At 65.1% G+C, this 13,693-nt stretch overlaps 2 protein-coding genes across 3 annotated transcripts in view; both read left to right on the top strand.

Moving 5' to 3' along the window:
• ABCA2 (ATP binding cassette subfamily A member 2) overlaps positions 1-9,655 on the top strand; it is a 34,680-nt gene extending 25,025 nt beyond the window's left edge. For both annotated transcript variants that reach the window (XM_082068085.1, XM_082068084.1), the window contains exons 31-49: positions 174-387; positions 553-658; positions 945-1,056; positions 1,452-1,512; positions 1,763-1,937; positions 2,023-2,138; positions 2,395-2,542; positions 2,780-2,903; positions 3,689-3,821; positions 4,004-4,121; positions 4,268-4,446; positions 4,773-4,914; positions 5,230-5,364; positions 5,595-5,698; positions 5,947-6,039; positions 6,307-6,409; positions 6,557-6,694; positions 6,906-7,112; positions 7,335-9,655. In XM_082068085.1, coding sequence (XP_081924211.1) covers positions 174-387; positions 553-658; positions 945-1,056; positions 1,452-1,512; positions 1,763-1,937; positions 2,023-2,138; positions 2,395-2,542; positions 2,780-2,903; positions 3,689-3,821; positions 4,004-4,121; positions 4,268-4,446; positions 4,773-4,914; positions 5,230-5,364; positions 5,595-5,698; positions 5,947-6,039; positions 6,307-6,409; positions 6,557-6,694; positions 6,906-7,112; positions 7,335-7,370 — 2,444 coding nt within the window. In that variant the 3' untranslated portion in view covers positions 7,371-9,655. The remainder of the gene's footprint in view (positions 1-173; positions 388-552; positions 659-944; positions 1,057-1,451; positions 1,513-1,762; positions 1,938-2,022; positions 2,139-2,394; positions 2,543-2,779; positions 2,904-3,688; positions 3,822-4,003; positions 4,122-4,267; positions 4,447-4,772; positions 4,915-5,229; positions 5,365-5,594; positions 5,699-5,946; positions 6,040-6,306; positions 6,410-6,556; positions 6,695-6,905; positions 7,113-7,334) is intronic.
• A 387-nt stretch (positions 9,656-10,042) lies between these two features.
• Positions 10,043-13,392, top strand: CLIC3 (chloride intracellular channel 3). The gene is made up of 6 exons (XM_082067856.1): positions 10,043-10,090; positions 10,899-11,008; positions 11,360-11,485; positions 11,622-11,728; positions 12,092-12,267; positions 12,626-13,392. The coding sequence occupies exons 1-6, from the start codon at positions 10,055-10,057 to the stop codon at positions 12,785-12,787; spliced, it is 717 nt and encodes a 238-aa protein (XP_081923982.1). The 5' UTR covers positions 10,043-10,054; the 3' UTR covers positions 12,788-13,392.
• The last annotated feature ends 301 nt before the right edge of the window (positions 13,393-13,693 follow it).

The following is a 13,693-nucleotide window of genomic DNA, read 5'->3' as shown; positions in this document are numbered from 1 at the left end:
CCTCTTGGTCACCAGGACACAAAAGCTCTCTCACAGCCTGGGCTCTGGCTGTGGGGCAGAGTGCTCCCTCCCTACCTGGCTGGGACCCCTTGGTTCAGCCTCTCGCCCCATGTTGTCCCAGGCAGCCAGGACAGGCTGGAGCCTGGCTGTGACCTGTCCTCTCTGCTCCTCAGAGACCGTCACCTCGGCCCCCACCCTGCCCCACATCATCCACGAGCCCATCAAGTGCACGTGCTCCATGCAGGGGACCGGCTTCTCCTGCCCCAGCGGCGTGGGGGGCCACCCCCCGCAGATGAAGGTGGTGACGGGGGACATCCTCGCAGACATCACAGGGCGCAACGTCTCCGAGTATCTGCTCTACACCTCGGACCGCTTCCGGCTGCACAGGCAAGGGGGGAGGCTGGCAGGGTCTGCCCTGTGCTGTGGAGCTGGAGGGATTTGGGGACACCTGCCTGGGGTGCTGACAGGAGCCAGGAGCGTGCTCAAGGATGGCCCTGCTCCCAGAGGTGGGGGACAGTGGTCACAGCTTCTTGGTGCTGCCTTGTCCCACAGGTATGGGGCACTCACCTTCGGCAACGTCCAGAAATCCATCCCAGCCTCCTTCGGGGCCAGGGCTCCTGCCACGGTGCGCAAGATCGCAGTCCGGAGAACAGCCCAGGTGGGACCGCGCTGCGGGAGGCGGGTGGGCAGCGGCAGCCGTGGCGTGGGGCGGGAGAAGGGGGCAGGTGTGGCGGGGACACCTCGCCCACCGCAGCAGTGCTCTCCACGGAGGAGTCTGGGGGGCTCTTGCCCCATGGGCGCTCTGCAGCTGCCACCTCAGTGACCTGCTGTCCCCACAGCCCTGGGGCTGTCCTGCCCCATCCCATCCCATCCCTCCCTCCCAGTATATCTGCCATGGGCCTAGCTCTTTTGCCAGCTCCCACCACACCTCTCTGCCCCTCCAGGTCTTCTACAATAACAAGGGCTACCACAGCATGCCCACCTACCTCAACGCTCTCAACAACGCCATCCTGCGAGCCAACTTACCCAAGAGCAAAGGCAACCCTGCTGCCTACGGTGAGAACTTGGAGACGTTCAAGGGCAGAAGCACCTCAGGAACAGATTTAGGGCACAGTCCAACCAGGCTCTAAAGTGCAGCGTCCCTCATTGGACCAAGCAGGCCAGTGCCCAGCTGGGGCAGGGGTCCACACAGCTTGGCTGTGAGATCTGGGCTGGGGCAGAATGTCCCAAGTCCTGCCTGAAGGCATCTGGGCTTGTGATGTGTCTGCCGGCCGGTGAGGGAGGGTTTGACCTTGAGGTGCTTGGTTGCTTCGGACAGTGCAGGTCCCACCAAGCTGCAGGCTGGAAACCCTTCCTCCCACGCAGAGCCAGGACCACGCAGGTTGGGGGCAAGATTTTCTGTCCTGAGCTCGCTTTCACACTCCCGTGTTTTCTCTTGGGCCTTCCTGCAGGCATCACAGTCACCAACCACCCCATGAACAAGACGAGCGCCAGCCTGTCCCTGGATTACCTGTAGGTCCAGGGAGCGGGTCTGAGGGAGGGTGGCTGTCCTGGGCTGGGGAGGGAGCTCCTCACTGTGGTTTTGTGGGGTAGTGCCGAGGCTTCTGCCCGCAGGCCGCGTGGCAGGGACCAGGTGGCTGTGGTGCACTGGTCCCTGTGCCCAGCCCTGTGCACAGTGACTGTCCCACACCAGGACGGGTGGCCCTTCCCTGGGTAACCGAGGCTGATGAGGTCCCTGTTCTCCTCCTTGCTCCCCGTGCAGCCTGCAAGGCACGGACGTGGTGATTGCCATCTTCATCATCGTGGCCATGTCCTTTGTGCCAGCCAGCTTTGTTGTGTTCCTGGTGGCTGAAAAGGCCACCAAGGCCAAACACCTGCAGTTCGTGAGTGGTTGTGACCCTGTCATCTACTGGTTGGCCAACTACGTGTGGGACATGGTGAGCAGGGTGCACGGCCCCACTGGCTGAGCCCCCAGGGCCGGATGGGAGGGTGGGCAGTCACAGAAGTTTCTGTTTTCTCCAGCTGAACTACCTGGTGCCGGCCACATGCTGCATCATCATCCTGTTCGTGTTCGACCTCCCGGCGTACACCTCTCCTACCAACTTCCCCGCTGTGCTTTCCCTCTTCCTGCTCTATGGGTATGGTGCCTGGGTGGGCCGGGATGCACTGGTGGGTCCCTCTGATGTCCCATCTGCACTGTGACAACACGGGCAGGATCTGGCCCTGGTGCTGCACATCTGGCTGATGTTCTGCAGCTCCCGTAGCTGGTGGGCTGTGAGGGCTGGGCTGGGGAGGGTGGGACTGGGAGGTGGGCGATCCCGAGGCTCCGTGGTTGTCACTGCCTGGTCCCTCTCCTGCCACCCTGACATGTGCTCCTGCTGCTTACCTTCCCAGCTGGTCCATCACCCCCATCATGTACCCTGCGTCCTTCTGGTTTGAGGTGCCCAGCTCTGCCTACGTCTTCCTCATCGTCATCAACCTCTTCATCGGCATCACAGCCACCGTTGCCACGTTCCTGTTGCAGCTCTTTGAGCATGATAAGGTACGGGATTCACAGCTCTGCCCGGGGCTGCCAGGAAGGGAGCAGCTGCCATCGCATCTTGGGACAGCTCGGGCTGGGAGGGACTTCGGGAGATCTCTGCTCCAAACTCCTGCGCCCAGCGGGATCAGCTTTGAGAGCTGACCGGGCTGTATCTTGGTGGGGAACCTGATCCCACCATGCACTCACAGTCCTCAGGGGTGTTTCTGATGGTCATGTCCTCTCTGCGTCTCCCCGCAGGATCTGAAGGTGGTGAACAGCTACCTGAAGAGCTGCTTCCTTGTGTTCCCTAACTACAACCTGGGCCATGGCTTGATGGAGATGGCCTACAATGAGTACATCAATGAATACTACGCCAAGATTGGTATGGCCTCTCGTTCCCTCCCTCCCTTGCTCCAGGGCATGTGGGGCTGTTGGGGGACCATGGTGCTGGCACAGCCCCTCCGCCTGCCCTATGGGGCTTCCTGAGGCCCAGAGCAACCTGGAGCAAAAAGCCGGGCACGGGAACTAGACTGGGGTGCAGGAAGAGAGTTGAGGGTCAGCCATGGTGTGGTGCTGCTGATGCTGGAAATGGTTCTTTGGGCCATCCCGAACAGCAGCCCCATGGGGAGGGAAGGTTTTGAGCGCTGGCAGGGTTGTGCATCTCTGCTACTGTTGCACATTGCCCATGGTGTGGGGCCACACTGTGATGAGGGATGGGGACTGCAGGGGCTCTTCCAGGCGTGTCCCCGGCTTGCAGGGCTGCACTGCCCAGCCAAAATGAGCCTTTTGCTGCTCGCCTTCAGCTTTGCCTCTGAAAGCTCTCACTGCTCTCTGCTTCTCAAGCAGCTTCTGTATATAACCCAGGTGTTGCTGGTGTCATGAGGGATGATTTAGGGGCAGGATCTGACAAATCCGTCCAATACCCACTCTCAGTTGGGTTGATTCATCCTGCTCAGGTTGAAAAGTTAAAAGATGATTTCAGCAGCATAAGCACTGAATGCAAAGCCTTGTTGTGACGAGCTCTGGTGCTGGCAGCACCAGCCAGCCCAGGGACAGGGACAAGGGGGCAGGACAGTGTCATTGTCACAGGCCAGCCCAAGATGTACAACCAGGTTATCTTCCTGGGAACGTGTCCCCAGCCGCTCTCCTCCTCTTCCTCCCACTCAGGGCAATTTGATAAAATGAAATCGCCCTTTGAATGGGATATCGTGACACGGGGGCTCGTTGCCATGACAATTGAAGGCTTCGTGGGCTTCTTCATCACCATCATGTGCCAGTACAACTTCTTCCGGAAGCCCCAGTGAGTGTGACTGGGGAGCAGGGGTTTGGGGAGCTGGCTGCGGGGAAAAGCTTTGCTGTCAGGACCCCTTACCCAAGGGTGCCCCTCCAGTGGGTGCGAACTGGGGAGCTGCCCGTGCCCGGCAGGGATGCAGGTGAGAGCTCCCTGCCCGCATCCCACCCTGCCCCCGCGCCCTCCCGCAGGCGTCTGCCCGTCTCCACCAAACCCATCGAGGACGACATCGATGTGGCCAATGAGCGGCACCGTGTCCTGCGTGGCGATGCTGACAACGACATGCTGAAGATCGAAAACCTCACCAAGGTGCAGCAGTGGGGCGGTGGTGGCAGGGGACGATGCTCCAGGGCTGCAAGGAGACACCTCGGAGCCGTCTCATCAAGGGATGTGGATCAGGGCTGTGGGTCTGGGTTTGTCCCGACGGGCTGAGCCCCCATCCCCTGCCCCACCAGGTGTACAAATCCCGCAAGATTGGGCGCATCCTGGCCGTGGACCGGCTGTGCGTGGGCGTGCGGCCCGGGGAGTGCTTTGGGCTGCTGGGCGTCAACGGCGCGGGCAAGACAACCACCTTCAAGATGCTGACGGGGGACGAGAGCACCACGGGTGGAGAGGCCTTCGTTAACGGGCACAGGTCGGGGCACAGGCTGGGTGGGAGCTGGGGACTGCCCGCTGCCCTGGGGATGGGACAGGGTCTGCTTGGGGGTCTCCCAGGATGGAGCAGCGTGAGTCTGCTCGTGTGGCTCTGCGGGACTCTGCAGCCCTTCATCCTGCTGGGCTGACCGGCATTTGGGGGGCAGCAAGTGACACCAGTGCTCTGCCAAGGCTGCCTGTTGTGCGTTACCTGGTAGAAGATGCTCCAATATGAAGGCGTGAGAAGGAGGGTTGAGCAACGGGGTACTCCTGAAAAGCAATTCCCTCAATTCCTTCTCCCCGCGGCCCCTCTCTCCTCTCCTACAGCATCCTGAAGGAACTCCTGCAGGTCCAGCAGAGCTTGGGCTACTGCCCCCAGTTCGACGCGCTCTTCGATGAGCTGACGGCACAGGAGCACCTGGAGCTCTACACGCGCCTGCGCGGCATCCCCTGGAAGGATGAGGAACGGGTAGGGATGTGGACAGGCGATTGCTGGCACCCATAGGTTGTTGCTGTGCCGTACAAATGGCATCTCACCAGGTACCAGTGGGGACTTGAGCCAGTGCTGCTACCCTCGTGGCACTGCCAGCACGGTTGTGCGCCCACGCAGGGTGCTGGGCACATGCTCTGGCGGGCTCTCACCGGCTCTCCTGGCTGTGCCAGGGGCTGCCACGGGGCTCCCCTGACTGGCCCATGGCTTGTGGTCCCCTCGGCAGCTGTGGCACTGCCTGCTGCCGGCTCTGTGGCCGTGGCAGGGTGGTGTCAGCCCCCCCGTGCCTTGCAGGTGGTCAAGTGGGCGCTGAAGAAGCTGGAGCTGACCAAGTACGCGGACAAGCCTGCCAGCACCTATAGCGGAGGGAACAAGAGGAAGCTGTCCACGGCCATCGCGCTCATCGGATACCCAGCCTTCATCTTCCTGGTGCGGCTCCGGCTCCAGCGCCCTGCCTCTGGAGTCCTCCTCCCACCCACAGCCCTGGGGCTGGTGCTGGGCAAGGGTAGAGAAATGACCCTGGGTGGGAGCTGCCTGTCCCCGGCTCCACCATGAGCACCGTTGGGGTGGGATGGTGTCCTGATCCAGGCTCAGGACAGGAAGGGGGTGGCGGGTCCCCCCGGGTGCTGGCGTGTCTGAGGGTGCTGTCCGTCCCTCAGGATGAGCCCACCACAGGGATGGACCCCAAGGCACGGCGCTTCCTCTGGAACCTCATCCTGGATGTCATCAAAACGGGTCGCTCCGTGGTGCTCACGTCCCACAGGTCCGGGGGAGCTTCTCACTGCACCTGTGATGCACCTGGGATGGTGTGTGGGTGGGAGGGGGCTCCTTGGTCCCCAGGGGATGGCATTTGGCTGGGGCACAGGGAGCAGAGGGAACCTGAGACACCCTCTGTTGCCTTCTCTCACCCCTGGTGGTGTGGCCATGGCTGCTTAGCTCCCCAGCTGCCCCCACCGCAGCCCCGGGCACTGTCCCCCTGTGCCCCTGCTGAAGCCGGCCCTGTCTCCCCAGCATGGAGGAGTGCGAGGCGCTCTGCACCCGCCTGGCCATCATGGTGAACGGGCGGCTCAAGTGTCTTGGCAGCATCCAGCACCTGAAGAACCGGTAAGAGCCCGGTGGGGGTCCAGCACTCGGTGTGCGCTGTAAGGCGGGAGCGGCCTGGGCCCCACAGCATGGTGACAGTGTGGCACCCATGGCGAGATGTCAGCCCTTCACGTGGGTGCTGCTTTGGAGAGTGGGCAGGGGCCGGGCTTGCTCGGGTGGATATGTTGGCTGCAAGACAGCATTGTCACCTTCCGTGGGGTCAGTCCTTCCCAACAAAGGTGCACGCTGGGGGGGCAGGTCCTCATGGGACGCCTTGTCACCGTGCAGGTTCGGAGATGGCTACATGATTACAGTGCGCACCAAGTCCAGTCTCAACATCAAGGAGGTGGTGAGGTTCTTCAACCGCAACTTCCCTGAGGCCGTCCTCAAGGTGAGCTCCCGGTGGTGGCAGTGCTGTCCCCTCCTGGAGGCACAAGCAGCCTTCATCCCCCAGGGGATAGCTCTGTGAGACCCCTGTGGTGTGATGGCTGGGGCTCTGGGAGTGAGGACATGGGTGTCACCTCCATGTCCCTTGCAGGAGCGGCACCACACGAAAGCCCAGTACCAGCTGAAGTCGGACCAGATCTCGCTGGCACAGGTCTTCAGCAAGATGGAGCAGGTGGTGGATGTGCTGGGTATCGAAGACTACTCGGTCAGCCAGACCACGCTGGACAACGTGAGAGCGGGCATGGTGCAGGCAGCTGGATGCTTGTCCCCGGGAGGGTGGCTGTGCCAAAGTGCCTGGCAGCACCCACCTTTAGGATGGGAGGTGGAGGGAGGTGTGGGGCAAGTGGTGGCCCCAGTGGCACAGCTGGCAGGTGAAGGGTGACAAGGGGGTGGGGGTGTTCACAGGGATCCCTCGCAGCCTCCTGCCCCTTCTCCCCCAGGTGTTTGTGAATTTTGCCAAGAAGCAAAGTGACAACCTGGAGCAGCAGGAGACGAGCCCCAGCTGCGCGCTGCAGTCGCCCCTGGAGCGCGTGCTGAGCCTGCTGCGCCCCCGGGCCGCCCCCACGGAGCTGCGGGCCCTGGTGGTGGAGGAGCAGGAGGACCTGGAGACGGACGATGAAGGCCTCATCAGCTTCGAGGAGGAGAGGGTGAGAGGTTGTCCCCAGATCTGGGTGTCCCTAGTCCCAGCTGTGTCCCTGCCACGGGGCACCGGGACTGGGTGCCACGGCACCAGCTCTCGCCCAGGGAAGGGGACATGGTGGGTCCGGGGGTGGACTAGGGGAGGGGTGGCTGCTCCCCCCAGGCTGGATCCTGGCCCCAGCGGCCCTGGGCAGCCCCTGCCCAGCCCTGAGCCGTGTCTGTGCCCGCAGGCTCAGCTCTCGTTCAACACGGACACGCTGTGCTGAGGCCCCGGGGGCAGCCACGTCCCCCAGCTCTGAAGCCACCAGCCCCTTTTGGCCTCTCCCCTCTCTTCGCCCCGTCGAGCGGAGCCGCCACGGCCAGAAGCGAGGGCCAGGGAGGACACGGCAGGTGTGGCACCAGCCTAGATGGACCTCATGAGCCACTGCCCGCCCGCTGGCCTTTGTCCCGTGCAGTGTCACTGCGCGGTGCTGTGGGCTCGCCCGGCCAGCGCCTGCCACGGACAGAGACTGCAAGGAGGAGGACGCAGCTTGGGGCCGGTGCTGCCAGCCCTGTGCCTCGTGGTGGGGATGAGAGCTGTGAGCGGTGCCGTCGCTTGGGACACCCATCCTGCGCCCCCGGGACTCTCGGCCGCGGGACACCCGGCAGCAGCAGCACGCCAGGCCTGGCCGCGGCAGGGCCGGAGGAGGGACGGCTGCCTGCTCCTCGTTCCAGCACCCCTGGCTTAGCCCTTGGCACTGTGGGGGGCTCAGGGTCCAGGAGCTCTGGTTCTTCAACCGCAATTGACTCCTGTCACCAGGAGGATGTCACTGCACCCTCCAGCCCGTCCGAGACAGGGGCCTCAGCCCCCCGGCTGTCCTGCCTGTCCATGCTGTGCCAGGCGCGGGCTCTGCCCCCCCGGCCAGGCCTGGGCTGGGCACTCAGCACCATCGCCCTGGCAGGGGGCACCTTCCAGGGCAGGGGGATATTTCACAGGGTATTTCACATGCTGGCACCAGCTCTTTCTCCCCTCTGCCCCCAACCACGTCCCTCCTGCAGAGCCCCTTACCTGCCTCCTGTGCCCTCCCTGCCTGCTTCCCCGCCACAGGGCATTGCTGCAGCTGTGCCACCTTTCTGCTCCGTCCCCTCCTTTGCCCCCTTGCCCTGGCACTCATTGTTCAGGCTCTGGCCCTCTACAGGAGCCACTGGCACTGGTTTCTTCTTGTTGGGTCCCTGGTGGTACTGGGAGAGGGGGTGCTGCACCCCAGGATGGGAGTGACTGGCCTTGAGGTACAAGGGCGATTCAGCCCGCGTGGGTGCAGCACAGCCTGGCCCAGCGCGGTGAGGCTGGCACTGTCACTGGGGACAGCAGTGTCACCGAGTCGGCAGCAGGTGCGCCCTGGGCCAGCAGTGCTCCTCCTTTCTGCAGAGGGCCCTGCGGCCTTGTGATCCGCGGGGGCCGTGCCCAGCGCCCCCAGCCCGGCAGCACCGCCCAGCCTGCAGCTCTCCAGCCACCGCAGCCCTGCCCAGAGCCGGGTGACAGCAGGGGCCATGGCCCTGACCCCCCATAGCCCCCTCCTTCCCAGGGAGCCCCAGGGCTGGGCTGTCCGTGTGTCCTTTCTGCCATGCTGGCCCGGTTTGGCGGGCAGCCCTGGGCACCCCGTGTGGCAGGGGAAGGTGGGTCAGGGCCAGGCCCCGGAGCAGGGGCAGCCCCGGGTGGCAGCTGACCCTCCACTGTGCCCACGCCCCCCACTCTCACCAGCCCTGTATGCCACCTGCTATAGATTGTGATACAATATACAGTATTTTCAATAGGGGAAAAACTGGGGGGGAGATAAGCTCTATTTTCAGATTTTTCAGACCATATTTTTTTTAATGGCATACTGGAAACTGGCTGGTCCTGGGGTGGGCGGATGGCGCGGGTGGGCAGCCCCCCCGGTGCCCCTTGGTCCCTTGCTGCGCACACTCTGCTTTTCCGGGTCGAGCCAGCACGGAGTGAGCCCTTTGCCCCCAGGGAGAGAGGGGACGGTGTCAGCTTTGGGTGCCCAGTTGTGACCGCAGTGGTGACACCCTTAGGGCACCCCGGGGGGGCAGGGTGCCCTGCGCTGTGCTCTGGCCAGGGCTGTGTCCTCACCCCACGTCCTCGTCCTGCTCGGGGCTCCACCCCTCCACAGAGCCGCCCCCACCCGCTGCTGTGCCACCGTCCCCATGGCTTTCCATGGTCAATGAAGATGCTTTAGTGCCCACACAGCTGGGGTGCCCGTGGTGGCCTCCCCCAGGCACAGACCCCGCTGGGGGCGGCCGTGGGGAGGGGGCGGGAGGGCATCGCCCCAGTGCGGGGGTGGCTGTTGCCTTAACACTATTGGCTTCGTTGAGTCTGGCCCCGCTTTCCTCCTCATCGCCCGCTCCACGTCCTCGGCCGCCAGCTGCGGGCACGACGCCAGCGCCACGCACGGCCCTGGGCACGGGGACCCCCGGGGTGGGGACGCCTTGGAGGAGCCTGTACATTGCAAGCAAAAGAAACAAAACAATGAAATGTGAAAATAATGATCGTTTTAAATAAAAAAATAATAACTGGAGCCAGTCAGGCTGGTGGGCGCTGGTGGGCGGGAGGGCCGGGGCCGGGTGCCTGGGAAGGACCAGGCTGAGGGCGCTCGCAGTGCCGCGGGTGGGTGCAGGGGCCATGGGCAGAGGGAGCTGGGCACAACACAGCGCCTGGCTCCTGCCTCTGCTGGGGGTGACGCTGGTGGGACACCCCCAGGGCACAGGCAGGAGCCGCCGCAGCTGGCGCTGCTGTCAGCTGTCCATGCAGAGCGGCAGCGGCGGCCGGGGCCCCACGGCAGGGCCCCACGGAGGGCGTGGGGCAGGTGTGGGTGGGAGCGGGTGCACCCCGGGGAGGAATGTGGGCTGGGAGGGGCCACAGCTCCGGCACTTGCCACAGCCACCACTCAGCCAGCAGCCACCACCCAGCATGGCCGAGAAACCCCAAATCCAGCTCTTTGTCAAGGTGAGGGGGGTCCTGGGCGCCTGGGTGTCCCTGGGGAGTGGGCACCTCTGGCTGCCACCCAGTGTCAACCGGGCTGGGGTGTCCCAGCCAACCCAGCCCACTGCGGTGCCCAGATACGCGGTGCTGGATGGGGGGCAATGGATGGGCGGCTTGGGGCACTTCTCCAGGGCATGGCGTGCTGCTGCTTGCCCCATGGACACAGGGGGCTGTGGGTGCTCAGACTGGGGTGTCGGGCTGGGTTTGTCCCCCAATCCAGGGCCGCTTGCCCAGCAGTGCAGCACCTGCCTGCACCTGCCAGCCCGTCCCAGCCAGCACCCGCCAGGCAGCTTGGCTGCACAGGGCAGGACAACAACTGTCTGGGATGGCACCTGGGGGTGACGGGGCCCCAGCATCGCTGTCGCCTTCCTCCAGCACAGTCCCTGCCGTGCTGGGCTGTCCCCTGCCATGGCTACCCGTGCTATCGCTGTGCTCAAGTCCTGGCCCCCTTGGCACTGCGGGGCTGGGGCAGCCTGTGGCCCCCTGGCCTCCCAGGGGTGCCAGGGCCAGCACCGGCTGTGCCACGCGGCTGCTCTGCCATGGGGTGTGGAGGCCCCGGAGCAGGCGGGGGCTGGGGCCGGGCACCCCGCCCGGTGTAGCGGGTGCCACGGGCGGCCAGCACTGCCCGCTGGCCTGTGGCCAGCCCAGGCTCGGCCAGGCAGTGCCACGCACCCGCCACCCCACCTGCACCCCCGGCGCTGCCCGGCCCGCGCTGCCCCCGCTGCAGCCGCCCTGGGGCAAAGGGGCAGCTGAGCTCTCCCTCTGCCCGCAGGCGAGTGAGGACGGGGAGAGCGTGGGCCACTGCCCCTTCTGCCAGCGGATCTTCATGGTGCTGCTGCTCAAAGGGGTGCCCTTCACCCTCACCACCGTGGATGCCAAGAGGTGAGTCGTGCCCTCCCACTCACGCTGGGGCCATGGGTCAGGGCTGTGGGTCAGGCTTGCCATGGCACACTGAGGGGGGAGGTGGGAGGTCCCCAGCACCTTGGGAAGGGGCATGAAGGGAGCAGTGTGGGACACATGGAGCCTGTTGTAACCCCCCAGCTGCCCATGCTGCCTGAAGGAGGTTGGTGGGCATTTTCCAGGGCAGAGCTGCCATGGGCACACAAGGAGGCAGGAGCACTGTGGGGCACCACCGTGTCCTTTGCACAGGACATGTCTGCAGGTAAACACACACGTACACACGCAGAGCCCTGGGCACTGCTGGGCATCAGCACCTGTCCCCATCTCCCGCAGGGCACTGGACGTGCTGAAGGACTTTGCGCCAGGTGCCCAGCTGCCCGTTCTGCTCTACAACGGCGATTCCAAGACTGACACCGTCACCATCGAGGACTTCCTGGAGGACAGGCTGGGCCCCCCCAGGTCAGTGGCCAGCGCTGCCCTGAGAGAGAAGGCGTGGGGCCAAAGAGGGGCCGGACAGGCTGGGGGTGCTGCGGGCAGGCAGCACACGAGCCCGCCAGCCCTGCCGCCCTCCTCGGCCATGCCCACGTCCCTGCAGGTTCCCCAGCCTGGTCCCGCAGTACAGGGAGTCGAGTCTGGCTGGGAACGACATCTTCCACAAGTTCTCCACTTTCATCAAGAATCCAGTGCCTGCCCAGGATGAGGGTGAGGAGCTGGGTGGGGGTCACCCAAGGCAACCTCTCAGGTGCCACCACCTGAAGCCCACTCAGGGCTCCCTGGGCCTTTCCAGCCCTCCCTGGGTCTCTTCAGGCACTGCCCCCTCCCTGCAGCTCAGCGTGGCCGTGCTGGGGCTCTCTGGGGAGGGCAGGGGCTGGTGCCAGCGCGGGCAGGGGGGAGGACGCGGGCAGGGGGGAGGATGCGCGCAGGGGGGAGGACGCGGGCAGGGGGGAGGACGCGGGCAGGGGGGAGGATGCGCGCAGGGGGGAGGACGCGGGCAGGCGCTGCGGGCACAGGCTGTGGGCACAGAGGGGCCCGTGCCCTGATGAGCAGTGCTGCCACCCCCTCCAGCGCTGCAGCGGAGCCTCCTGCGGGCCCTGCTGAAGCTGGATGAGTACCTGAGCGCTCCCCTGGCCTACGAGCTGGCCCACGAGCCCCAGCTCCGCACCTCCCGCCGGCGATTCCTGGACGGGGACCAGCTCACGCTGGCCGACTGCAACCTGCTGCCCAAACTCAATATCGTTCAGGTAAGCACGGGCATCCCACCGCTGTGCTCTTCCCTTTGCTCTGGCTTCTGGATGCTGTTGGCCCCACGCTCTCACCTCCCCCTGGGTGCCTGCAGGAGCCCCCCTGCTCCTCCGCCAAGCCCCATGTCACCCCGTGTCCTGACCCCTCTCCCCATGCCCAGCACGGTGCCTTCCCACAGGTGTCACTCCCCTCCACGTCCCCTGCCAGGTGCCACCCCTTGTGCAGTGCCAGGGACGGCCCCTGGCCCCCTGCCACCCTTCCTGGCCGGCTCCTGCACACAAATGCCACTGTCCAGCGCAGGGCGCTCCTTGGCACAGCTCAGGGCTGGGCAAGGGGTCACCCCATTCCCGCCCGCAGGTCGTGTGCCAGCATTACCGCCGCTTCGGGATCCCCAAGGACCTGCGGGGCGTGTGGCGCTACCTCAATGCTGCCAGCGAAACCAAGGAGTTCAAGTACACCTGCCCCAACAGCAAGGAGATCATCCAAGCCTATGGCTCCGTGGTCCGGTCACCGCAGTGAGCCGGGCACACACTCAGGTGTGTGCAGGGCTGGCGTTGGGCAGCAGCCCAGCGCCCACCCTGGTCCTGCCACGACCACCACAGCCCTGCCTGCATGCGCTCGGGAGGGCAGGGAGCATGAGCTGTGCCCCTGGCACCCAAATTCCCCCAGCTGGCACCCCTGCTGAGGTGCTGGCAGCAACCTGCACCGCACTGAGCCCACAGATGCATCCTCACCTCTTGTGCCACCCTCCCTGTCCGGCCAGGAGCCTCTCGACCTGCCCTGTGGTCCCTCAAGAATCAGGATGGGTGCAGGGGTGCCAGAGCCACGGGCACTGTTGGTAGCAAAGCTGGGCAACGCCACGGGGAAGGCAGGAGCCGGGAGGAAAGGCTGCCAGAGCGGAGGCTGCGGGCACAGCGGGCAGCGCACGGCGGGGCACCCCCAGCCCCTGCGGGGACACCGCGGCACCCGCAGCTGAGGGACCCCCGCAGGGCTGTGCCAGGGCAGGATGGCCCCTCACGCCGGGGAGGGAACCGGCACGGCCCGGCAGAGCCCTGGGAACGGAGCTGGGGGATGGACACAGCTCGGCCCCCACCGCCCTGGGTGAGGGGAGGGGGAGGGACCATCCCCAAAGAACCCACCGGCAGGAAGCTCTCAGAGGCACATTTGGGAGAGGGAGGGGGGTGAAGTGGGGCAAGTCCAAGCCATGTACCAGAGCTCTCCAAAATCAATAAAGGCTTTGCAAGTGAGACAAGCCAGAGTGACCAGCCCCAGGGGCTCTCCTCCCTCACAGGACCTCTCAGCAGCCTCCCAGTCCTTTCCCAGTGCCTTGCGAGGACTGGGCCCATTCCCCCAGCTCTCCAGGGGACTGGGGGGGCTTTAACCACTCACCCACCAACGCGCTGGCACAAAGACAGCAGGAAAGTG

Source organism: Streptopelia decaocto (genome assembly GCF_964273445.1).
Source record: "Streptopelia decaocto genome assembly, chromosome: 17".
Classification (NCBI taxonomy): domain Eukaryota; kingdom Metazoa; phylum Chordata; class Aves; order Columbiformes; family Columbidae; genus Streptopelia; species Streptopelia decaocto.
The sequence above is the reverse complement of the archived record's forward strand: the minus strand, read 5'-3'. Positions and strand labels throughout refer to the sequence as shown.